The sequence below is a fragment of the Poecilia reticulata genome, chromosome 4 (genome assembly GCF_904066995.2).
Source record: "Poecilia reticulata chromosome 4, P_reticulata-male-v2, whole genome shotgun sequence".
Lineage (NCBI taxonomy): Eukaryota > Metazoa > Chordata > Actinopteri > Cyprinodontiformes > Poeciliidae > Poecilia > Poecilia reticulata.
The window spans coordinates 9,353,462-9,377,595 of record NC_088833.1 but is presented as its reverse complement, the minus strand read 5'-3'; the positions used below and the strand labels follow the sequence as shown (position 1 = coordinate 9,377,595).

The 24,134-nt window shown below is 39.0% G+C and overlaps 1 protein-coding gene and 4 non-coding genes across 5 annotated transcripts; all 5 read left to right on the top strand.

Moving 5' to 3' along the window:
* The first annotated feature begins 472 nt into the window (after positions 1 to 472).
* LOC145551538 (5S ribosomal RNA) lies at positions 473 to 591 on the top strand. The gene has a single exon (XR_014087411.1). It is a non-coding gene; the product is annotated as a 5S ribosomal RNA (ribosomal RNA).
* Positions 592 to 1,002: 411 nt separating this feature from the next.
* Positions 1,003 to 1,121, top strand: LOC145551537 (5S ribosomal RNA). The gene has a single exon (XR_014087410.1). It is a non-coding gene; the product is annotated as a 5S ribosomal RNA (ribosomal RNA).
* Positions 1,122 to 1,533: 412 nt separating this feature from the next.
* Positions 1,534 to 1,652, top strand: LOC145551536 (5S ribosomal RNA). Its single transcript, XR_014087409.1, has one exon. It is a non-coding gene; the product is annotated as a 5S ribosomal RNA (ribosomal RNA).
* A 411-nt stretch (positions 1,653 to 2,063) lies between these two features.
* LOC145551535 (5S ribosomal RNA) lies at positions 2,064 to 2,182 on the top strand. Its single transcript, XR_014087408.1, has one exon. It is a non-coding gene; the product is annotated as a 5S ribosomal RNA (ribosomal RNA).
* Positions 2,183 to 2,557: 375 nt separating this feature from the next.
* Positions 2,558 to 22,811, top strand: LOC103463288 (occludin). Its single transcript, XM_081606176.1, has 9 exons — positions 2,558 to 2,920; positions 8,737 to 9,351; positions 10,501 to 10,692; positions 11,056 to 11,223; positions 16,378 to 16,538; positions 19,201 to 19,416; positions 20,194 to 20,365; positions 21,412 to 21,453; positions 21,552 to 22,811. The coding sequence occupies exons 2-9, from the start codon at positions 8,755 to 8,757 to the stop codon at positions 21,648 to 21,650; spliced, it is 1,647 nt and encodes a 548-aa protein (XP_081462302.1). The 5' UTR covers positions 2,558 to 2,920; positions 8,737 to 8,754; the 3' UTR covers positions 21,651 to 22,811.
* The last annotated feature ends 1,323 nt before the right edge of the window (positions 22,812 to 24,134 follow it).

Below are 24,134 nucleotides of genomic sequence, written 5' to 3'. Positions count from 1 at the left end.
AGGGTCGGGCCTGGTCAGTACTTGGATGGGAGACCGCCTGGGAATACCAGGTGCTGTAAGCTTTTGCTGACTCTCCCACACAAATGTCTTTTGTGGAACATGACATTCCAGCAAAATGTAGCACAGGTACGAATAAGTGTAGAAGTTCGTGCTGAGTTAAAAGGAATAGTGTGAAAACGGAGAGTCGTTATCGCCCCCTAGTGGTGGGGATACCGACACGTGGTATTGCCAGGGGGTGCACAAAATTGTAATGATAATCATTCACCTGTGTTTTGTTTATTTTTCACCAGAAAAATTGCAATTGTTGTCTCTTCAGTTGTTCTTACAGAGGAAGGGTGAAGAAGAGGCTTGCGTTGGTGACAGCAGCTCGATGTTACCCTGTAGTGATCAGAAAAGTGTTATTGAAAATGAAAGGTGACGCCGTCATCGCTGTTTCTTGACAGATAAACGTCTGCGTGGCTGTGGGATCATCGTTTACGGCCATACCACCCTGAACACGCCCGATCTCGTCTGATCTCGGAAGCTAAGCAGGGTCGGGCCTGGTCAGTACTTGGATGGGAGACCGCCTGGGAATACCAGGTGCTGTAAGCTTTTGCTGACTCTCCCACACAAATGTCTTTTGTGGAACATGACATTCCAGCAAAATGTAGCACAGGTACGAATAAGTGTAGAAGTTCGTGCTGAGTTAAAAGGAATAGTGTGAAAACGGAGAGTCGTTATCGCCCCCTAGTGGTGGGGATACCGACACGTGGTATTGCCAGGGGGTGCACAAAATTGTAATGATAATCATTCACCTGTGTTTTGTTTATTTTTCACCAGAAAAATTGCAATTGTTGTCTCTTCAGTTGTTCTTACAGAGGAAGGGTGAAGAAGAGGCTTGCGTTGGTGACAGCAGCTCGATGTTACCCTGTAGTGATCAGAAAAGTGTTATTGAAAATGAAAGGTGACGCCGTCATCGCTGTTTCTTGACAGATAAATCGTCTGCGTGACTGTGGGATCATCGTTTACGGCCATACCACCCTGAACACGCCCGATCTCGTCTGATCTCGGAAGCTAAGCAGGGTCGGGCCTGGTCAGTACTTGGATGGGAGACCGCCTGGGAATACCAGGTGCTGTAAGCTTTTGCTGACTCTCCCACACAAATGTCTTTTGTGGAACATGACATTCCAGCAAAATGTAGCACAGGTACGAATAAGTGTAGAAGTTCGTGCTGAGTTAAAAGGAATAGTGTGAAAACGGAGAGTCGTTATCGCCCCCCTAGTGGTGGGGATACCGACACGTGGTATTGCCAGGGGGTGCACAAAATTGTAATGATAATCATTCACCTGTGTTTTGTTTATTTTTCACCAGAAAAATTGCAATTGTTGTCTCTTCAGTTGTTCTTACAGAGGAAGGGTGAAGAAGAGGCTTGCGTTGGTGACAGCAGCTCGATGTTACCCTGTAGTGATCAGAAAAGTGTTATTGAAAATGAAAGGTGACGCCGTCATCGCTGTTTCTTGACAGATAAAACGTCTGCGTGGCTGTGGGATCATCGTTTACGGCCATACCACCCTGAACACGCCCGATCTCGTCTGATCTCGGAAGCTAAGCAGGGTCGGGCCTGGTCAGTACTTGGATGGGAGACCGCCTGGGAATACCAGGTGCTGTAAGCTTTTGCTGACTCTCCCACACAAATGTCTTTTGTGGAACATGACATTCCAGCAAAATGTAGCACAGGTACGAATAAGTGTAGAAGTTCGTGCTGAGTTAAAAGGAATAGTGTGAAAACGGAGAGTCGTTATCGCCCCCTAGTGGTGGGGATACCGACACGTGGTATTGCCAGGGGGTGCACAAAATTGTAATGATAATCATTCACCTGTGTTTTGTTTATTTTTCACCAGAAAAATTGCAATTGTTGTCTCTTCAGTTGTTCTTACAGAGGAAGGGTGAAGAAGAGGCTTGCGTTGGTGACAGCAGCTCGATGTTACCCTGTAGTGATCAGAAAAGTGTTATTGAAAATGAAAGGTGACGCCGTCATCGCTGTTTCTTGACAGATAAAACGTCTGCGTGGCTGTGGGATCATCGTTTACGGCCATACCACCCTGAACACGCCCGATCTCGTCTGATCTCGGAAGCTAAGCAGGGTCGGGCCTGGTCAGTACTTGGATGGGAGACCGCCTGGGAATACCAGGTGCTGTAAGCTTTTGCTGACTCTCCCACACAAATGTCTTTTGTGGAACATGACATTCCAGCAAAATGTAGCACAGGTACGAATAAATGTAGAAGTTTTTAAGTTTCTGTAACAATCCCATTTTGTATTTATTGATGATTTCTCCCCACTCGACTAGTATGACAAGCATTTAACTGTTTACATTTGTTATTGTCTTTAAATATACACCTAGGGAAATGAAGACTATTTCTATATTGTATTAGATGGATAATTTTGCCCTTCTTTTACTTATTATTCCGCTCTCCGGCGGAAGAAAATGATTTAGTATCTAAGATTTATTTATTTTCAGAAATGAAATTTTGCTGTATCATCCATTATTCTTTCGCATGGATTTAAAGTTACGCTTCTTCTCAGTTTTGTTGCTGCCTGAGGCAGAAAGCCTGACCTCTAGCGGACGAAACTCGGAAGTGTCGAGGTGTTGTGCGGTGGGGCTCATCACCGCGGATAGGCGGGACATAAAGCAGAGCACTTGTTCGGAGGCTGCAGCAAGAGTATCGTTCAGCTTTATCAGTACTGACGTTTCAAACGGAGAAAAAAACGGCTTTTCGTCGCAAAAAGAGTGCGAGTAACACTGACTTTAAAACAAGTCAATGTGCTTGTTTTTAAAGCAAGTTTCGTCTTACCGAAACTGAGACGAAACTTTGGGCGGAAGGTTGGATTTTAACTGGAAAAAGGGAACGGACCCTGCTGACCGGGTATTCTCCTCCTCAGGTAAGACCAAAAAGTAGATAAAAACGATTGTTACCGGCTATTTCATTTTATGTTTTTTTGACAGACTTCTTTTTAATAATTCGCATTAGATATAATGACGTTTTATGGGCTTTCCTCAAACCATTTAGCCACTTTAACAGTATTTCAACGGTCAGATTTGTTATTTGGACAGGTGGGTCGGTTAGCTAGGAGACGACATTTCTCAGCCAAACAAGTGTTTATAAACGATATATATCATAAATATGAAGGGATGCAAAAAAGAATCTGGGTAAATTTAAACAGAAATACAAGAAAAATCAGGATTATATCAACGTTAGAAAATTAGTTCTCTGTCGTTTTAGTTGGGGATTAAAGCTAAAACAAACATTTATCACGTGGAGTAACGAGGAGAACTAATTTTGTTGTAATCTGACTGCATTTTTTAAAACTGTACTATTTTATCTGATACTGGAATACTTAATACCCTTAAGTACCAGTTTACTGGTAACACCTGGCTAACATAGGTATTGTTAAATCTCCAAAAGGGTTATGTACTAACGTTAATTATGTACTGTGTACTAATCATGTACTTTTTATTCATAGACCTGTTTTCATACACAATGAGGGTAATGCAGAATGCTTAAATATATAAAATAATCAAACCTAACCAAAGCTAATTAGGAATAAAACAGAAATATGTAGGTAAAGGTGACATGGGTTTGAAGGACTGAGGAAATGCAATCTTTTTAATAACTGGACATAAAGGTATATATATATATATATATATATATATATATATATATATATATATATATATATATATATATATATATTTGTTAGGATTTAGGATTTTTGTCATATTAGATGCTTTTAAAAATGATCAAAACTAGGATCACAAACACGTAAAAAAAGAAAACACGTAAAAAAGGACAAAAAATAATAAAATTGGACTTAAATCTACTTTAAATTTAAAATACTTGTGTAAATACTGTGAAACTCATATTTTTTTTCGTACCATGAAAAAATAATGGTATGAGGCATTTACTCATAATGGTAAATGCTTGAGATATTTGATTTTTTATTTGATTTGATTTTTTTTTTCATTTTTAACCTGCTGTTTTCCCCAGTTTATCAGTTTTTTGTTCAGTTACCTAATCAATCATCCAAGCAAATCTCTTAAGGATGGCTTCGATCTTCAGCGTCTTTGGTTTGGATTTTAGCTGATGCTCATTAACTCAGGAAGTTAAAATTTGCAGAAGAGAAGCGTGTTCCTTAAACACACACCACAGGAATTTATGCTATTTTGTTTTTCATTTTTCTGTCAGCTCTGATTATGTTTTGGTACCCCAGGAGATTTTGACAGTGCGGTGTTGTTTTGGGCTCGTGCTGGAAGCCTAGGCTGACTCCTGGGTGTGTGTCAGTGGGTCCTTGCCTACATTTGTCTGTAGCCTAATTATTTTTGACTGCTGTGCGGCATGTGACTGTATAACTGGAATTCCTTTATCAGCGGCAGATGATAGAGTCTCTGTGTTTCTGTGGAGTTCAGGCTGGTGGGTGTCTGACCTGACCCATGACCGTCGTCCAAACTCACTGCTTTTTTCCTCACAGCAACAAAACATGCTGTAGACAAATGCTTCTTCCATACTGTGACGCAAATACTTTAAATAATACTAAACCAATAGGTCAATGGGTTTTGGTAATATTTATTAGCATATTAGTTTGACTCTCAACTAAAGACAGCTTTCATTTATGATAAATACATTTATGGTTAATAAAATGTTAATAAAATGTGTTCTGGGGGTGCACTGATTACAATTTTCTGGCCTATTGCCAATTACCAATTGTTAAGAAGCCTGACCTGCCAATTCCGATTTTGCCAAATGCAGATTTTTTTTGTCTGAAATGTTGTTAAATATAGCAAGAAAGCTGAGTTGGTGACAGTTGGGTGACTACTGTTATCTGCAATCATCAAACCTCTCTCACAGCAGAATAGAGCACGACAGTGGCTGATTGTAGACCTGTGCTGAGGCAGATCAGCACAAGTAAGTCATGTAAGCATCACCCGATAACCGATATCCTAAAATTAAGGAATTTGGAGCTGATAACTCAGCTGGCTGATAGATCACACGGAAACTGATGCTCACTAACTAAGTTAAAACCAAAATAAAATTGCTTATGACAGTTTTAAAAGTTGAATTTCAATACCTCAATAATCTTTTATTTTATTTTTTTTAAAGGAAATCACCTTAAACTGCAGAGCTGTGCAACACAACTGCTCTCTCCCTCACATTGTGCGACGCTGCTGCTCCTAATATATTTGATTGTTGATCAGTCATGATAAATGCTGCACAGTTTTGATAAATGAATGATTTAACAAACATAAAAGTAAGTCATTTTTTCCTCTTAAATAAGAAGTTGGTCACAGTGTTTTACAACTAGCCCTCATTACGAAGAAGAACAAAATAAATTTTAAGTTGGAGTACTTTAGTTTAATACGAACTCTGGATGATTGCCTAGAAAAAGGTCTGAAATGATTTCCTGTCAGTTATCTACAAAGTGCCATGCAGGAAATAAAATGGAGGACACTCATGCAAGACAGCCTGCGGATCAATAATAAAAGTCACCTGACACCCATCCACCTGTCCTCTGCTCTGTGTCTCACCTCAACCCCCCTCAGGAGCTGCACAGAGGAGCCCTTGTTTGATCCCTGGACATGCCCCAATTTTCTTTTTTTAAAACTCTGAATCCATGGCAACACTGTTCGTGTGACAAGCAGCCCTGACTTCTGGCCCTTCTGCTGAGACAAAAGCTGAGAAGTTGTGCTGGGAGGGAGAGGAGCGCTGGGGGACAGAGGATGAAGGAACGGCGGGGCGGGGGGATAATGGGAAGGTGTCTGGGATGGAGGCTTTGAGGCGAAACCTCCTCTGCTGTGTGTCCCCTCGACCTATAAAGAAGGAGAGTTACGAAGTGTGAACGGTGCCATCGGCTGTTTGTCTGTCTCTGTGTCAGAACCGCTGAATGGACCGCTGTGTTGCTCCTGGCTCCCTTCACTGTTCTGCAGAAACCAGAATGTGAACAAAAAATGTGTTTGGAGGTTTTTCTGTTAGTGTAGAGCAAGGCTATTGAGTTCATAATGTCTCTGATATCAATACACAACAGTCATTTTCATTAAATTAGAGCATGCTTTCTGATGAGGCTCGTTTGTCACATTAAAAGTAACTGGTATTATGCATTCTTTTAATTAAACTTTCTCTATTATAAAGTGTTTTTTATTGGTCTGGTGTAATATTCTAATTTTAAATGTCATATTTTTATTAACTATGTGGAAAATCATCATAATTAACACAAACCTGTGTAATTAATCTATATATGTAATATGTTTCACTTAGTGATAAAGTTCCTGAAATTAAATGACTTTTCAATAATATTCTTATCATTTGAATGGCTCTGTATTAGTTCTGAGAACATGTGACAACATTTCAATCAGCTTATTTAAATAGTTAAACCTTTTTTTTCATCAGGAAAAATCATGGAAAATATTTTGTTATTTAAAATGTCAGCCTCAAAGTGCTGAAATTATTACACCTCCACCACGTGCTTGACAGTTGGCATGATGTTTTTGTGCCGACAGGTTAAATTACAAACCAATAAAGTGCTAATACCATCTTAAAATAGACTCTGGTGCTGTCATGGTTTAAAAGAGAAAATTCATTTAACAACTTTGGATCAGCTGGTCCAGCTCAAATTTCTGACAGAAATTATTGACTTAATTACTTAGTTATTAATCAATAACATATCAGTAGTCTGTCCTAAGAGCTTAAACTAGAAGTGACCAATATGTGAATAAAAAATTCAAAATTGTCCATATATCACTATTAAAAAGAATGAAATTTATTACTTTTCTCTCCCTTCTTTTATATGAATGTCAGCTAAATGTCTGACTGTTGTGCTATCTGACAGATTAAATAAGAAATATTTTCAACTTGTGACCTTGGGAGTATCTGCTGGGATTTTTATCACTGATACTTTATCTATTAATTTAGCTACAGACAAAAATGAAATATGCGTTTCTAGCGTCTCACTAATAGCAGAAAAAGGATACAAATGGAAGTTTTTCTTTGCAACGGTTCATTCGTCCTGCTGTCCGCATGGTTTCCCAGTCATATGTGTTTCCTGCCCACTCCCTTCAGGGCTCTGTGCAGAAGAATGGGCTTTGTTAAATTATATACACGGTGGAATTGCATATCTCTGCAAGTTTGTTGCAGAAAACATTTTAGCTGCTTGAGTGAATTTGAAATGTTTAAAATCTTTTTCGCAGTGTGGGCTGAGCGATAGAGTCCCGCAGCCAGAAGAGACAGAAAGGAGAGGATTGTTATTGTTCTGTTCCTGTCCTGGTACCAACATCTCCACTCTGTTCTGCCACTCTGCTGCTTCAGAGACTTCAGTCGAAACCTGCTGCTGTACTTCTAATATCACAAGATTTAAAAAAAATGGCAAATTGCTTTGCAAAGGGTTAAAACAGCTTGAAATGTTTCACATTTTGTCACAATACAACCACAAACCTGATTGTATTAGGATTTTTGTCAAAAACCAACATGATCGTGATAATTAAGTTAATAATGAAGGAAATGATGCATTGATTTTAAAGTCTGGTCTTCATGGTGGAGCAGTTAGTAGCACTTGCCTTATAGCAAGAAGGTCCTGGGTTCAAGTCCCAGCCTGGGGTCTTTCTGCATGTTCTCCCTGTGCATTGTGGGTTATTTCAGGGTACTCTGGATTCTTCCCTCAGTCCAGAAACACAACTGTTAGGTTAATTGGTCTGTGAGTGTGTGCATTGTTGGTTGTCATGTGTGTCAGAATTTATTTCAGTTTTGGCTGTGATTCTTGTTTAAATTTAGATCTGGACTTTGACTGGGCCAATGTAACACATAAATATGCTTTGATTAAAGTCCTTTCATTGTTAGTTTGGGTTTTGAGTTGTGCAGCTGGTAGGTGAACCTTTGCCCTCATTGTAGGTCTTTAGCTTCTACAGTGTTTTCTACCACAGCTCTGTATTGCCAGGTATTTTCCCAGCCCCTCTGACCAACTTCTTTGTCCTGCTGAAGTAAAGCCCACCACAGCATAATACAGCCACTGCTGTGTCTCTTGTAAGGGAAAATGTGTGCAGGGTGTTCCTGACTACATCCAGCATATTATTGCATGTTGTCAAAAAGTAGGCTTTAGTTTAATCTAAGATAGGCATCTGAGTATCGGTGTGCTAAAGGTCACATTTTGACCAGAGAGCTACACTTTGTAGAGAGCTACAAAACTGAGAGCAACACTTTGTAGCTCTCTGCTCAACATAACAAAGAAGAGAAACAATACCTTTGTTCACCATCAGGCTGAACAAAGAAAACCCCAGATAGTCAATTCAATGTGTTAGTTTCAATGTTTCAACGTTTTAGTTTTCTAAAACATTGAAAACCATGGATCATTTTCCTTCCACTTAATACTGTTACTGTTTGTTTTGTGTTGCTCTGTCCGATAAAAACATAATAATTCTCTGACCTGTATCATTGTGACGTCACAAAATGTGAAAACGCTGAGGGTTTGAATGTTTTTGTAAGGCACTGTATTTTGAACAACAGAACAAAGTTTTTTCCGCCACCGGTCACACCTACCTTGAGATGGTAAAACATTTACACTGCTCTCTTTCTAAGTCTCATGAGACTTGCGGGACACGCCTCACTAACCCCCCTTATCTTTCCACCCAGCATTCATATCAGTTTTGCTGAGCAACTGAGTCAGACTGCTCTCCTGGTTTCTTCTGGTCTCTGATTCTTCATTTCTGTTTTCAGTTCTGGACTCCTCCAGCGATGTTTGACAAGCAACATTACGAGAGTCCACCAGTCTACAGCCCCCCCTACAGCCCACCGTCCAACAACGGCTTTGGTCCTGCCGGCAGCTTCCATGGCCCTCAGAGTGACTACAATGCATACCCACCACCGCCGGGATCTTACTACATCGAAGACCGGCCGCAGCACTTCTACAAATGGCGGTCACCTCCTGGGATCATCAAGGCCATGATGGCTACAGTGATAGTGTTGTGTCTGGCCATATTCGCCTGCGTCGCTTCAACTCTAATGTGGGATATGCAGTACTCATATGGAGGCGGCTACTACGGCTCCGGTCTGGGCTACGGCGGTGGCTACGGCAGTGGCTACTCTGGAGGCAGCTACGGCTCGTCCTACGGAGGCCTTGGAGGTTATGGAGGTTATGGAGGCTATGGGAACTACTACGGCTCCTACGTGTCTCCTTACTCGGCCAAAACTGCCATGATTGCCATGGCGGCTATCAACTTCATCTGCTGTATGTCATTCTTCATCGCCAGCTTCTCTAAGTCCAATGTCGTCCGCAGCCGAAAGTACTTCCTGGCCGTCCTTATAGCCAGCGTTCTCATGGGGCTCTTGCAGGTAACACTAAATATTTACCATTATTTATAATACATACACTGTATGCTGTCTGTTGTGATGTCTACTTTCAAAACTTTTATGATTAAGGAAAACAGTTCAGTAGTTTTTATAGAGGGTCAGGGTACAAGTGGGGCTTACTTGTTGATCGTTTAAGCTTTAGTGTTTAAGACAGCAAGATTTCTACTATTAAAACTTCATTAATGTAGAAATTATTTACAATATTTTGTTTCCCATTCATCAGTGAACCGTTGTGTTTTTGAGTTAAAAAATATTTAAAGTTGACAGGAAATTTGAAAATATCACTTGATAATTATGTGTTATTGAAATATTGGACGATTAATACCTGAACATCAACTATAAAGTCTTAAAAAACATAAATATTTTAAAAAGACTTAAATAAATAAGCTATGCTAAGCCTGGTGGGGTACAATTAAAGCCTGGTGGCCCGCCAGGCTTATAATAAATACACTGAGGGAAACCCTGATATATGAATATCTTCTTCTTTCTGAAGAAATTGAAAATGTTTTTGTCTTGAGATATTTATTGTAAAGTAAGTAATAACATCTTTAAAATACAGGACCGTATTGCAGAGCGAAATCCTACTGGCTGCGCGACTCTAAGGCTTGTGTACAAAAACACTAAAAGGAATTAAACTGTGTTGTTTTTTTCTATTAAATGAGAGGTTATAACTCACCAAGGTATTTTTTTCAGTGCACCTCAAAATGAATAGCATTAGTTTTGTTCAACATAATAGAGATTAAAAAAATAAAATAAAATAACCACACTTTGAGAAGACTTTCTGTGATCGGTCATTAATAATTAATCACATTTATCTTGATTTGTCTTTTGGTTTGAGAAATAATCCCATTTCACTTTGGGTGCATGTGACACACTGGATCTTTTTTAAGGGTGTTATCCATCCACAGACAATGGTCAAAATATACATTAAAATGCATTGAAAAAAATGCAGGGTTGCAGAAGGTTATACCAGTTTTGCTACCTGCAGTAGCTCAGCAGGTGGTTTAGTCATTCATGTACTCTACCCTTCGCTCTGCCATATGTTCAGTTCAGTGATGTGACGAACAGATAACTCAGGTGTGCCTCTGTGTCAGTATGACTAAATATCTACACATTTTTTCTACTTTTCAGGGCATCATGACCATTGTCTACATTGTCGGAGTAAATCCCATGGCCCAGAGCTCTTCCAACATCATGTATAATCCGATGCTCATGATGTGTCAGAGCCTCTATCAGACCAGCTACTCACAGATGGGAGGACTGGGAGGTTTTCCTATGTACAACCAGTACCTGTACCACTACTGTTTTGTGGACCCTCAGGAGGTCTGTGGCTTTTTTTAGTCAACTTTCCAGAAGTATTCATACACAAAAATGCTTTTTAATTTGTGGCTAAATGAAGATGATCTGTAATGCACTTAGTCTGTAAATAAGGAAAAATATTTTAAGCTTAAAGTATTAATTTGTCTTAAAAAACGTTTTTATCAACTGTGAATACTAAACAAACGATTCGAAAGTGAAAACAGTCCAGGAAGCCAATAAAGCACAAGAAAGATTGTTCTGTGTTTGTTGGGAGTACATGTGTGCTTCTCTGTCTCTGTTCGTTCTGTACCAGGATAAATGAACTTTATGGCTCGGCTTATCTCTGAGAAGTTTCTGGATCTGATCATCGTGTTCTTGCTTTCTCAGGCGGTTGCCATGGTGTGCGGATTCCTGGTGGTCATCGCTTTGGGCGTCGCTGCTTTCTTTGCTCAGAAAACAAGAGGGAAGATCTGGCGCTACGGAAAACCAAATATCTACTGGCAAGAGCCTCTAGTTGGTGGGAAAACGTCAGAAGGCCGAGACGTAGAGGAATGGGTAAGAGATATAGCCGTCTGGCAGACACAGTTTACGTGGGATTTAAACTGAAGGAAAGGAAAAGACTCAAACTGACCTGAGGCTGTGCATGCACAGCTTCCAGTCAGGAAACAAGGTCACTCAGTGTTTAAATCCTGGAATACAACGTTCACGGACAGATTTGATTAGATTATGAACCACTGTTGCTTAGGTCAAAGATTCAGCCACAAAAAGTGACCTATTCTTTTAATCTCTGTCAAACTGTGTACCCTTTTATGTCAAATTGTTTTCCATCAGCTTTGTTTTCTTTGCGAAGTTAAGTAGGTTACTGAGTAGGTCTGCAGCAAGGCAGTCATTGCAGAGCGCAGGTAGTCATCAGGTGTAAAAACAGAAGGTGATTCAGGTGCTGTAAATAACCTCGCTGAGGTTTACCTTTACCTGAAGCTGCTCTGCAGTTTACAGCCCTCAGCTGTTTCATTGCTTTTTTTTAAAGTTTAAAGGTCAAAATGAGCTCCTTATGAGATCCAGGGAGGAAACAGTCACTCCGTGGCGACAGTGTTTCCTATAACAGAGTCACTTTGTTCAGGGTCAGAGCTGATAGCAGCCAGTGATTCTCCTGGTTTTTAACCGGGTTTCACTCTGGGTAACCATTAACTACCCTAGGAGATACGGAGAGACTTGCCGGTTTCTCTCTGCTTCGTTTGCTTTGCATTTTTACGCTTCAACAACACTCTAGTTAAATTTCACCGATATGCGAGATATGGGTTAATGATCAACTTGACTTGTCATGTTTCAAATATTGTTTATTTCTTCTCTGAGAAAGAGTATTTTACTAAAGCAAAAACATTTAATAAGAAAGCAAGTGTATTGATGTTTACGTTGAAGTAAATTGTTAGAATATAAAATATAACAACTGAAAGCAAAGATTGTTTAAAATTGTGAAACTATTAATGATTCAGAACAAAATACTGCAGGCATGTTTTAGTATTTTTACCTGGAGAATCAGGTAGAAGACGTCTGTGCCATAACACAACAAATTTCACTACTGTATTAATGATTCTTAGTGATTTCTCTAAATGAACACACACATCTACTTCTTCTTCTGCTTTTGTTCCTCTCCTCTAATCTACTTCCTGCATCATTCTCTGTTTTCAGCATCAGCTGATAATGACGCACACGAGGATGCTCCTGCATCAAAACAGTTTGATTTCAAAGTGGGCCTCCTGAATGGAGAGCTCTGCCAAAACAGAGTCACTTTCAAAATAAAAGCCATTCAAAAGCTATAAAAACAACATATGTTTGGATTTGTATTCAAAGTTAACACTTAATTTCCGACTCTGTGTTGACTTTGCAGAACTGGAAGAATGTGATCTAAGGGCTGTAAATTAATCACCTCCGCCCTATTTTAGGTTTGTTCTCCAGCTGTAAAAATATAAATCCTGGTCTTTTTGTTTACCTGTCTGTCGGACCTTGGCCTGTACACACCTGCAAATAAAAACCAGAAATAAACCCTTATACATGAGCAGTAATTGTAGAAGTGCTCACTGATTTTGAAACGTAAATGCTGCAAATGAGAAACATTGACTTCTTTTCTTACTGTAATGTATAAGTGAATTAGTTTATGTATGATTGGATCAGGTCAGGTGAGGTTACTGCTCCCATCCGTCTGAAAAGCAAATAGAACATGAACCTTTAGTCAAGGAAAATTAAGTTATTTCATAGTATGTAAAAAGAAAGAAAAACTCCACAACTGTAAATTAAGGTTTGGGTTTTAACCATCAATGCTTAAAGGAAAGTAGTGACAGAAATTGAAACTGTGAAAAACTGTGACCCACAGAATAAAGTTGTGGGTTTTGTTTGGTTGAGAAAATAGTGACTAAGAACTTATGAGAAAAAAATCATTAAAATAACGTCATTCAATAAATCTTTTATGTATTTTTCACCCTTCTTCTCCACAGCCTTTAGGTTTGTTTTGATGTTTTCCACTGCTTTACACTTTGACTGCTTATCAGCACTTCACACAAACCCAGTGAAAAACAAAAATAAATGTAAATATCCTTTTAAATTTACCTATTTTTACAGGTGTGCCATCATATTTGTAGAGCATAAAAACAGCTAACATTAATTACTTTCACTCAGTTCTTATTGTTTATATGGAATTTGCCAAAATTATTTTTATTTTACACTATTGATGCAGTGAGTCAACCTTATGATTTTTTCGTATCATGTCTGGGGAAGCTTATTATTTAAATTCACGAGTCAATCAAAGACTTCGGAGCTCAGTCTGTCTCCTGCAAAGCCTGCCTGCAGAAGGAGCTTTAAACAGATGTGTGGTTATATTGGATTATATAGAGCCGTTTGTTTTGGAGATGGGGTGTCATTGCCTCATGAACAGCATCGTGCGCTGAGAGGTGGCTCCTGTGCCTAGCAGAGTAAATCCTCTGACTAGCACTTGTGTCTAATAATGGAGCGGTTCTCAGTGATGTCATCCTCATCTTATTGTTGCTTCAGTCATGTTGTGCCTCCACTCCGTTTGAGAACTTCAGCGTTTTTCGAGGAAATGATGAGAAGGAGGTATGGATAAGGATTAGAAAGGCTTAGGAGAAGGCACAAGAATTTTGATAAAATACGAGCCTTGGAAAATGTGATGTTGCTCACGGATTATTATTTATTCAGAGATTAAAAAACGGCGCCCGTTTGGGTTGGGTAACCTACTTTTTCTGTGCCTTAAGACTGTGGTGTCTTCTGAATCCTTTTTATGCTTTAGCCAACACATTCAAGTTATATCTAAATTTCTTATCTTCCACTCCGTACTTCAAGCAAATCCACATGGCTGTTGGACTTCTGTTACACTCTGCCAGGGAAGCTTAAGGCTGTGGTTAGTCTAAGGACTTTTCTGTGTGGTGGGGTCTGGGGAGGCCCGGCTTGCCCTGATGACCTCACACACAGGCTTTATTCGCTCGGCCGGGGGGGCTGCATTGTGTCTGCAGCATGAAGTCATCAGAGTCAGTCGTAGAAGGGCTGCTTGTGTGCTTGAGATGGAGGGAGGCAGCGCTCTGTGTTGGTGATGGATAAAAACATCCAGAGGATGAATAAGTGGGAGAGTTTCCTAAAGACGCTTCACAAAAACAACATCAGTTCATTTCACTGGGGTTTTCTGTGTTAGTCCAACACAAAGTAGTTCATAATTTGAAGTGGGATGAAAATAATGCAGAATTTCTAAGGTTTTTAGGTTTCAGGTAAAGATCTGAAAAGTGTGGCATGAATCAGCCTGTAGCAGTCAGACTTTCTGTCTAACTATTGCTTTCTCCTTCTGTTTAGTTTATTTCCTCTGAACTTGTGACACTTTCCATCTGGGATATATCTTTGGCACTTTTATTTTCTCAAACATTTTGTTTTTTCTCCATATCCTTTCCTTCCTCGGGTTCGTCCTGCACTCACGCTGTGCTCACAGTTGATTGGTTTTTGTGTTGCACTCTGGGAAAACATTGTTGAGATTCCTCTCCAAACAGGATTCACCTGCAGCTACAAGAAAGGGAGACGCGCAGAACTCAGCCTGCTCCACCCACCATGATTATTGTTTCTGGAGGGTTGGCTGTTGTTTTTAATGATTCATACATTGTGGTTCTTTCTTATCCTAATAAAATGCTTTACTACAAGATTTTGTGAAGATATTACGAAGAAAGTGCAGAATACTGACATTTTTTCTTTATCATTAGTAATTTTGATGCTGGCATCAGTCATAGTCTTTGGCTAGTTGGGCTCTTCACTCCCACTGTGTTTTCATTTTGGCAGAGAATCGTCGGTATGGTTGCTGTAATCGTCTATATATCCAGGAATTACGTAATAGTCCCAGTTTCAGGCCTTAATCTGACAAAAAATATTCTAAATAGCTGATTATCTATTTAGACTATTCCAGAAGGACATTTCACGACTATTAAACTCAGGTCCTATTCAAAGCCCGTCCAACTTCATACTTAAAGTACTTTTTTATGATTTCGGTTTTGCATTAGGGGCTTTATTTTTATGAGGCTTATGAGTCTATTTAAGGCAAAGGACAGAAACCCTTTAGGATTATATTTTTCTTGCATCATAATATCTCTGGAAATCCTACACAGGAGTAAGCTTCTCACTGTTGTAGTCTTCTGTAATCTCTGATTTTTACATGTTTTAATACAGTCTGTGTGCAAGAGTCTCAGTTGTTTGAACAACTGATTTTCCTGACATAAATGTTGCTTTTCAAACTCTGAGATAGAAGTGGATTAAAATGACCTTAAGAACATTTGTATATGCATGTAAAATATTAAACGGAAACATGTAACACCAAAGAGGATAAAACCATTGAAAACATGTAAATTAGTTTTAGTTATTAAATTATCTACACAGGCCAAGGCCATTCTGCCGGTGATACAGCAGAGGGTCATCAATATTTGTTCAAGTGTTCAAGATAAACTCACTGAAATGAACCAACCCTGAATCTTTCTTTGTGAAGCTTTCTGACCTCACAGGAAGGACCTGATGATTGTTTTTACACGTTTGTTTACTTTAAAAAGGAGGAAGAGAAAATCTGTTCCATGTGCATGAAAACATAAGGCAAGAGAAAACAAAATAGCTTTTATGTGTTGTGTTTACAGTCTAGTTTTTGTTGCTTTTTTTAGTTGCTTTTCAAATATCGGTCATTTCTTAGCTTCACCATTTCATTAGGAGATTGCTGCTCAGCGTTGGGGATTATAATCTGGCTTGTTTTGTGTCAACTAGTCCGAATGCAGGTCGGAACAAAGCTACATGGGAGTTGGCACAAATAAAATGTTTCGAGAATTTAATAGACATTTAAATGATTTTATGACTAATGATTTCCATAAATGATGAAAATACTATAATAAAATAATAGAAAATAAACTCACACTGTAGCAAAACTAATTATTTCCAGGAGGAATTGATAATTTCTCAGATGTCGCCCCGTACTGTTTAAAAGCTGTGGAGCAAACATTGACTGTAGATGATATATGGGCTAATGAAAATGTCACAACATGAGAAAAACAGAGGAAGACGTGTTTATTTATGTAGGATGTGAGTCAGAGAGCTCGGCTTGGTCCTGACTCTTTGTGAGTAGCGCAGATGTTTGTTTTTGTTTGCTCAACCCTTTTTCTTGCTCTTTCTTCCGGCTCGCCTTAGGTGAACAATGTGGAGGAAAGCCGCAGCGTTCAGGATGCGCCGACCCTGCTGGTGTCCGAGAAGGGAGGCGGTTTGCTCAACGCCTCGGCTAACAGCGTCAGCTCCTTCCCCCCCGCCAAGGAGCCGGTGGACAGCGGCTCCTGCAACGAGGACGACAACCAGTAGGCGACCCTGTTCTCTCTCCTCTTTCCTTTGTCCTGTTTCAGTTTTACCAGATTCGCAGATTTGGAGATACAAACATTATATTGCAATTAGCAACAATGAACTTTAAGATGTTTTCAACTTCTCTACAGGTTTTTGTATTTAAATAATTGAATTTAGTTAAAGTTAAGCTGTTTTTTTCTTTTAAATTGCTTAGATGTGCAAATGAGTCAGACCCACTATGCTAGCTCGTCTGCACGGATAATTTTTTAGAGGAGAGCACCAATAAATCGGCCCAGATTTCCTTAATTGTGGCAAAACGGTGAAAGGCTGGTAGTTCCTTGTGAAGAGGACCTTATCTACCTCAGCAAGGGTCTAAAAATGAACTTTTGCCCTCTTTTGTTCTGCTGAGAGACAGAGGTTTGACTGGCAGACCGGCCCACCAGGTCATGTCTGCATGTTTGCGGTTAACAATAGTCATCCCACTGTTGCCGACTCAGTGACTTTCTCGCTATATTTAGCAATATTTCAGATAAAAAAAATCAGTGTCAGCCAAAACTGGAACTGTCAGTTCAGGCTTTTTAAAAATCTGTAATCGGCTAGAAAACTGCAATCGGTGCACCCTTACTCTTTTACATGTTGGATAAAATCCATAATAAAGGTAAATATTTCCCCAGTTCTTGGCCATTCATGTCTGTTAAGAGTAAATGCAAACTGTCCTACAGACTAAAATAAACTTTTCCTGACTAAATGTCTCTAAACTCACCAATATCTTCATCTCAGAAGTACAGAAACTATTCCCTCTAAGTACTTTTTTCTCCACATATTTATCCACATTACCGGCATGAGGAAGTGCAGGATTACTGCATGTGACATATTTTTTCTCACTTCAGATGATCCTGTTTTTACATGTAAACTCCATTATATAAAATTGTCAGTCTTTCTATATTAAAGCAGCAGGAAAACAGTGGCGGCGACATGGGAGTCCGTGCAGCGCAAAGCCTTTTCCCACAATGAGTGAATTTCTAAACATGTGACTCAGAAGCAGCTCTAATCACTACGCTGCTTTAAAGCCCATAAAAACATATTGCCCTGCCCACATGGAGAGCTGTTTGTGACCTTTGAGCCTTTGTTGGATTAACTCTCTCTCTCCTTTCCCCTCTTGGCCATTGGATTGTTTGAAGCAGAGCAGAATAGGCTGGATATTTATGAATAGGTGCGCTGGCTTGTCGCCAGAAAACCTTCTTAAGCACCTGCTTTTGTTTCTGGTTTCATCATGGAAGAAATCTTTAACAATTGTCTAGACTCTGCATATAAACACAGGCCTGAATCTGTTTGAGTCAAAGTAGAAAATAATGTAATGATTTCCTCTCCTGCAAAGTAAACAGAGCCGGTTTCATAAGCAGAAGAATGCTGGCCTGCGGACCCGCAGTGTGCTCTGCTCCTGACACAAATCACTGTGTAGTAATAACCCTTAATATCTGTGCCGTTGGATTTGGATTTCTCCACAAATCCCTACAAACCTACCAAATTGAATGGGCTTCGTCATCCACAGCTTATTACAGAGGCGTACCTGCCTCCTGTTCACCGAGGATCTCCATATGCTGCTGTTCTCAGAGTGAAGGGCGTCAGCTGCAGTGACCATGTAAACGCTTTCCTTCCTCCGTCTGGATGTTATCAGTAAACACACTGCTGTCTTCTTGGAAGTTCATTTCTTTCTTAGAAGGCTTTTCCATTTTTTTCTGCCTCACAGCAAGTAAAGAAGTAGAATAACCTCAGTATATAGAAAATTTATTAAAAATGTGCTGTGTTTCAATCGACCATAATATTACACAAATAAATTTGATTAATAGAAATATGACTGTTTAGAAGAAAACTCAAGTCTTTCTATAAAAGGTTTTTATCCTAGGAAGAGGTGGTATTTTTTTTCAGCTGTATTGAAAATTGTGTATTTCACAAAACTGCAGTGGAAACATTTTTCTGCATCACACGAGTCACATGATCAACAACTGGATGCTACTACTGGTGGAAAACGACAGGAGGATGATGGGGCAACATGTTTTTAATGACTTATTAAAAACATTTAATGTTTTTTCAGCATTAGCAGAATATCAACAGAGTTTCTAAAGGAAGCGCAGCTGGTTTAAACACCGACTCCGTATTAATTTCACATAAACAGCCTGTTTACAAATGTTCTTCTAGGACCTTAAGTCTGGACCATATTTCATTCTGTACAGTTGGATATAAATAAATTAAAACATGAAAAGATGAATAAGTATAAATAAACTTAATAGAACTTGAACTGAAACCAACATGTTGAAGATGATCTGGTCTGTAGCTGAAAAATTAAATAATTTTAAATAAAAATTTTAAATCATTTAAATTTTAAATCACTGAATTTAACTTCAGTGATGCAAAAACACACAGCAGATTACCCACAACAACCATACAGGTCCTGTGTAACAACAAATTAGAATTTGCTAACCGTAGCATGTTAGCTTTAGCTTCTGCTAAATACTATGTTGGAATTAATTTTTATGATTGCCTCTACAAGGTTTGCGTAACTAGCTTTTTAGTCCAATAATTTAGTAATTTTCTTTCCCTTTTCTGAGGTTCCTACATTTCCTGTCTGGCAGCCTAACCTGTCAGACCCAACATTATGATGCTATTGTTTTCCTGCAGGTACTCTGAAAAAATGACGAGTCGGCCATTAGAGGGGTATTCCCACGGCGGCAGGACGAGCTCCAGCCCCTCGGAGGAGACGGGAGGCCGCCGGCCGTCCGCCAACAGGGGCAAGAGGCGCAGACGCAACCCGGACATGGACGAGTCCCAGTACGAAACGGAGTACACAACAGGAGGAGAGACGGGAAACGAACTGGACATGGAGGAATGGGAGAGGTGAGAACCAAGTTTCTACCTTTGGGCTTCTGACTCACTGCCTGGATTAGGGATGAAAATGTCATTAAGAACCGAACATGTAGATTAGAGTGAAGCTCCGTTTCTCCCCCAGGACCAGACCCACATTTTCTGACATAAATGAATAACTGTAAGCTTTGGGAAACAAGCTTATGTGACAATAATTTGATGCAGCCAGGCCCTATTTTGGTTTTAAAAATGTTCTTTTAAGTGTTGCAAGGAGCAAAAAGATGGTGAGTGACTTCACAGCACAACTGCGAGAATTTAAGAGTGTGTATTCCTGGGTTAATCCTCTGAGGCACGCTCGTTCACATGCTTGTTTTCAGTCGGAGAGAAGTAGGACAAAGGTAAAATGGAGAGATTCACCGGCCAATCTAAAATATTTTTATCTGAAAACTGCAAAAGAACGAAAGCAGTGTTGTGTTTTTTTTTATGCATGTTATTTTAAATCCAACCCTAAATAAAGGAATTACAAGATTATCCCCATTTATGCATCAAAGAAAACATCCCTGACCTTTATGTGACTCGGAGCGAATTGAAGTTCAGTTCAGTTGTTTTGACAGACTGAGACTGTTGGGACAAAAATCAATAATCAGAGAAAATCTGTTTGCAACAGCAGAACCTAAACAAATATTTCAGAAAACCATTTACATTTGAATATTGACCCTACCGAATATCGTGATTGCAGATTTCTCAGATTGAAGAGTGTAATTGTTAAGTCTGATCTTTTTAATCTTTTTTTCATCGTCTGCCTAACAGTGTGTACCCGACGATAACTTCAGATACTCAGAGGCACCAATACAAGAGAGAGTTTGATGCAGACCTGCGGGATTACAAGCGCCTGTGTGCAGAGATGGACGACATCAACGACCGGCTGAACAAACTCAGCCGGCAACTGGACTCACTCGACGAGAGCTCTGCTAAATACCAGGTTTGATATTATCATATAACCATGTTAGGCTGAATGTTTAAGCAGAAACAAACTATCAGAAGGAGATGGACGTGTTGTTTGGATTCTTTAGCTCAGATTCTTCCCTTAATTTGCAAAATAAAGTCCAAGAGTCAGGAATGCTGTTCAGAGGCAAACCTTCAACTTTTTAGCTGAAAAATGATAAGATAAGATTTTTTCTGGCATTTTGTAGGAATGAACTGGACTAAAGTTGCTACAGTTGTGACATCAGCTCAAAAACCTTAAAATGTTTCATATTTGCACAGTTTTATCCGCCTCAGCAATTTTCAAGACAGATAAGGGGATTTATTGTTTTCAAGAGTAAAAACACGTTAATCTTTAATCTTTGCTGGAATACATTCCAGTTAATAAAGGTGCTGGGGTGTTTTTGGAAGTGTGTTGGAAGGGATGTTGATTAGTGACTTGCTAATTTATTCACACACCTGTTGAACTTTTTCACATTTCGTCAGGTTAAAATCTTCAGAGTGTTTTTGTGTTATAGATCAACATAAAGTGGATTACTGGATCGGTTGCCCTGCAGGTTTAGATCTGGAGTCGAACGTTTAAATATAAAAATATTCACTGCGTTTGAAAAGTTCACACTTTAAGACCGATGTTCTCAGATTCTCTCTATCTTATCTGTTTTCCAAAGAAGAATGGTCAAATGTTTTAGTCTGTAAATGTGCAAAAAGCTGCTAAAAACACGTCCTGTAAACAGAGTGAATGTTGAGTAATTGACTCTGATTGGTTGAATTCTTATACATTCAGCTTTTTGTGTTAAAAATGTTTAAAATTGTAAACTTGTCTCCTTTCCTGTTCACAAGTATGTGATATTTTGTGCTGTTCTATCAAAAATCTCCCATTAAAATAAAATGTCTCATTTAATCTGCTAACCTAGAGCTTTAGGATGTTGCTGAAATATCTTGGCTCTTTGTTTCTTCTTTGCTGTTTGAGGATTTTTCTGCTAGGGAAGAAGAGACAAGAATCTGTAAATAACACATAATGACTCGTTTGTTATTGTCTCTCAGCTTGTTGCAGAGGAATATAATCAGCTGAAGGATCTGAAGCAGGTGAGCTGAATGGTCTATATAAACAGCAGTGGGAAGCAGTTTTCTGTAGATTCCAGGTTGTTTTCTTTATTCGGCTAATTGAGCAAACATCTCTGCAGACTTTACAGTACCAGACCAAGAAGAGGGAGTGCCGCAGGCTGAGGCACAAACTGTTCCACATCAAGCGAATGGTGAAGGACTACGACAAGAACCACTGAAGGGTCCGCTCTGTTCCGGCTCTCCGCTCTGTGGGCCGCACTGCAAAAACCACTCAGCCATCGCTACATCGAGCTACACTCCCTAATACTTCAGAGACTGCAGCATGCTGAGGCCAAAGTTACAGCACACACACACACACACACACACACACACACGCACACACACACACACACGCACACACACACACGCACACACCCAGACTCACACTGCACTCAGTACAAAGCACAGTGAGCTTACCCGGGAAAATAATGATTAAGAGTTGTGTTTACTTTCATTTTCTCATCACTAACCGTCATTCGTCTGTTTATTGGAGCAAAATGAAGGCGGTGTTGACAGTGGTGGCCTCTCCTGATAGAGCAGAGGAGAGAGCAGGCGTTTGAAACCGATCTTCAGTCAGTTGAGGTAACACCAACCTGCGGACGCAGGCAGAGGTTGAACTGCAAACAGGGATTGTTTGGCAGGAAATGTGCAGCTCTGTTAATCTTTGGTGTAGTCTTTGTTGCAGATGTGCTTCACTTGAGCTTTTTTCACGTAAGTGTCAGTATTTGCAGCCACCTTAACCATCAGAGAACTGCCAACCTGTGGGAACGTTGTACTGTTTTTGTTTTTTTATTGACTCATAACTGTGATGAAACCAAAAAGTGGATAAAACGACCATTGTGATATACTGTGTTGTACTGTACATACTTTAAAGGAATTCATTTCATACTACATATCAAGAACAAACAGAAATTATGTCTATGTCAGATTGTAAAGCATTATTATTATTATTATTATGTACTGAAGACTTTAATCAGTGTCATTTAAAATCTGGTTAGTAAAATGAATCAAACTGGTTTTATGTTCTCTATCATGAGCACTCCACTGTTATTCATTTCAATCTGCTGTAATGTTTTAATTTTTCTGCCAAATGCAAAAAAAAAAAAGAAGAAAATCTGCTGTAGATTTTAAAATTGCCTTTAATTTGTTTTGCATTTTCATTTTTATGAATATTTTTATTCTTTTTAAAAAACTGTTTTTGAGCCATTTATTTTTGTAAGACATTTATTTTCATTGTTGCCGTCATAAAATACTTCTTTTTTTTTAACTGTACACCTACATAAATTATGTTGTCTACAAAGTGTTAATTTAGCACCTAATAAACATCTAATTCTCAACAACGTGAGTCTCTGCTGCTCTCTGTTGGTTCGGTGAAACCGGCCGCTCTGCCTGTACAGTGAACGTCCAGCAGGGGGCGCAGGATGACTGGATCTACAGCGATCCAGCGAACAAGACCGGTGAGTCTAATTCTGACTGCTGCTGCCCTCTAGTGGTAAACCAGTGAAATGATCCCAGTTATTTACGTCACTTCTAACTGCTGCACACAAACCGCGCAGGATTTCAACCAATGTCCAGTTTAACTTCGTAAAAAATGTTAATCTGATGCCATAATCTGTCCTATTCTCATACGTTTGTGTCAATCTCTGATAAAAACTGCAGATTTTCTTTCTTTAGGTGTCAAAATGGATGATTTGAGATAAAGCTGACTGATTAGGAGTACTTGGAGGCATTAATCTTTGATGTAAGTGCAACTTTTTATTTTATCATATTAGCTTGTTTCATAAATAAATGCACAATTAAAACCAGAAGTTTACATGCAGTGAATAAAAATTACATGTAATTTATTTTAACTAATTTACATTATTATAATTTATTTTCCCTCCCTGTCTGAAGTTAAACTAGATCAAATGTCTTTTGTTTTAGGTCAGTTAGAATTAACAAAATTATTTCTATTTGCTAAATGCCACATTAAGAGAGTTATTATGTCATTAAAAACAGAAGTTTACTTGTATTTCCTGGAGTTGTGGCTCAGTGAGACGGTTTTAAGCAACACTAATGCACAAAAATAACAAAATTCACCCAGAAACATAAATATAAAACTCGAAATAAGCGATTTTGACAATTTATCTCAGAATTCAATTTATTTAATTTTTATTTATTTGGAAGAATAATCTGTGTCTACGCTTTAAATGTTGCTTCAATATTTCCACATGTTCTTTCCTCATGCCGCCATCTATTTTATGAAGTGCACCATTTCCTGTTGTAGCAAAACTGCCCCACAGCATGATGCCGCAACCACCATACTACACAAACCTTACAAGTTTCCCTCTTTTCCCACTTTGTAAATGTATCTGTTCCTGTTTTATAGCCAATAAAAGCTATAGCTTTTATTAAATCTTCTCTCTCAACAAGAGAGAAGCTTGACACTGCAGTAATGTAAAACTTTTAGTTAATCTAACCTTTAATTTGAAGGGCTTAATTCAGTGGTAGAAGATCCCATATTATGAAATAATTGTTTTCATCACAATCATTTGTGCTGAATTTATTAGCACCTCCAACACTTACTGTCAAATAAATAAAATTGAACCATTTTCTTTAAAATTGACTCAAATATTATAAATTAAGTGGCACGTCTGGAAACTTTTCATTCACATTCGGTAACA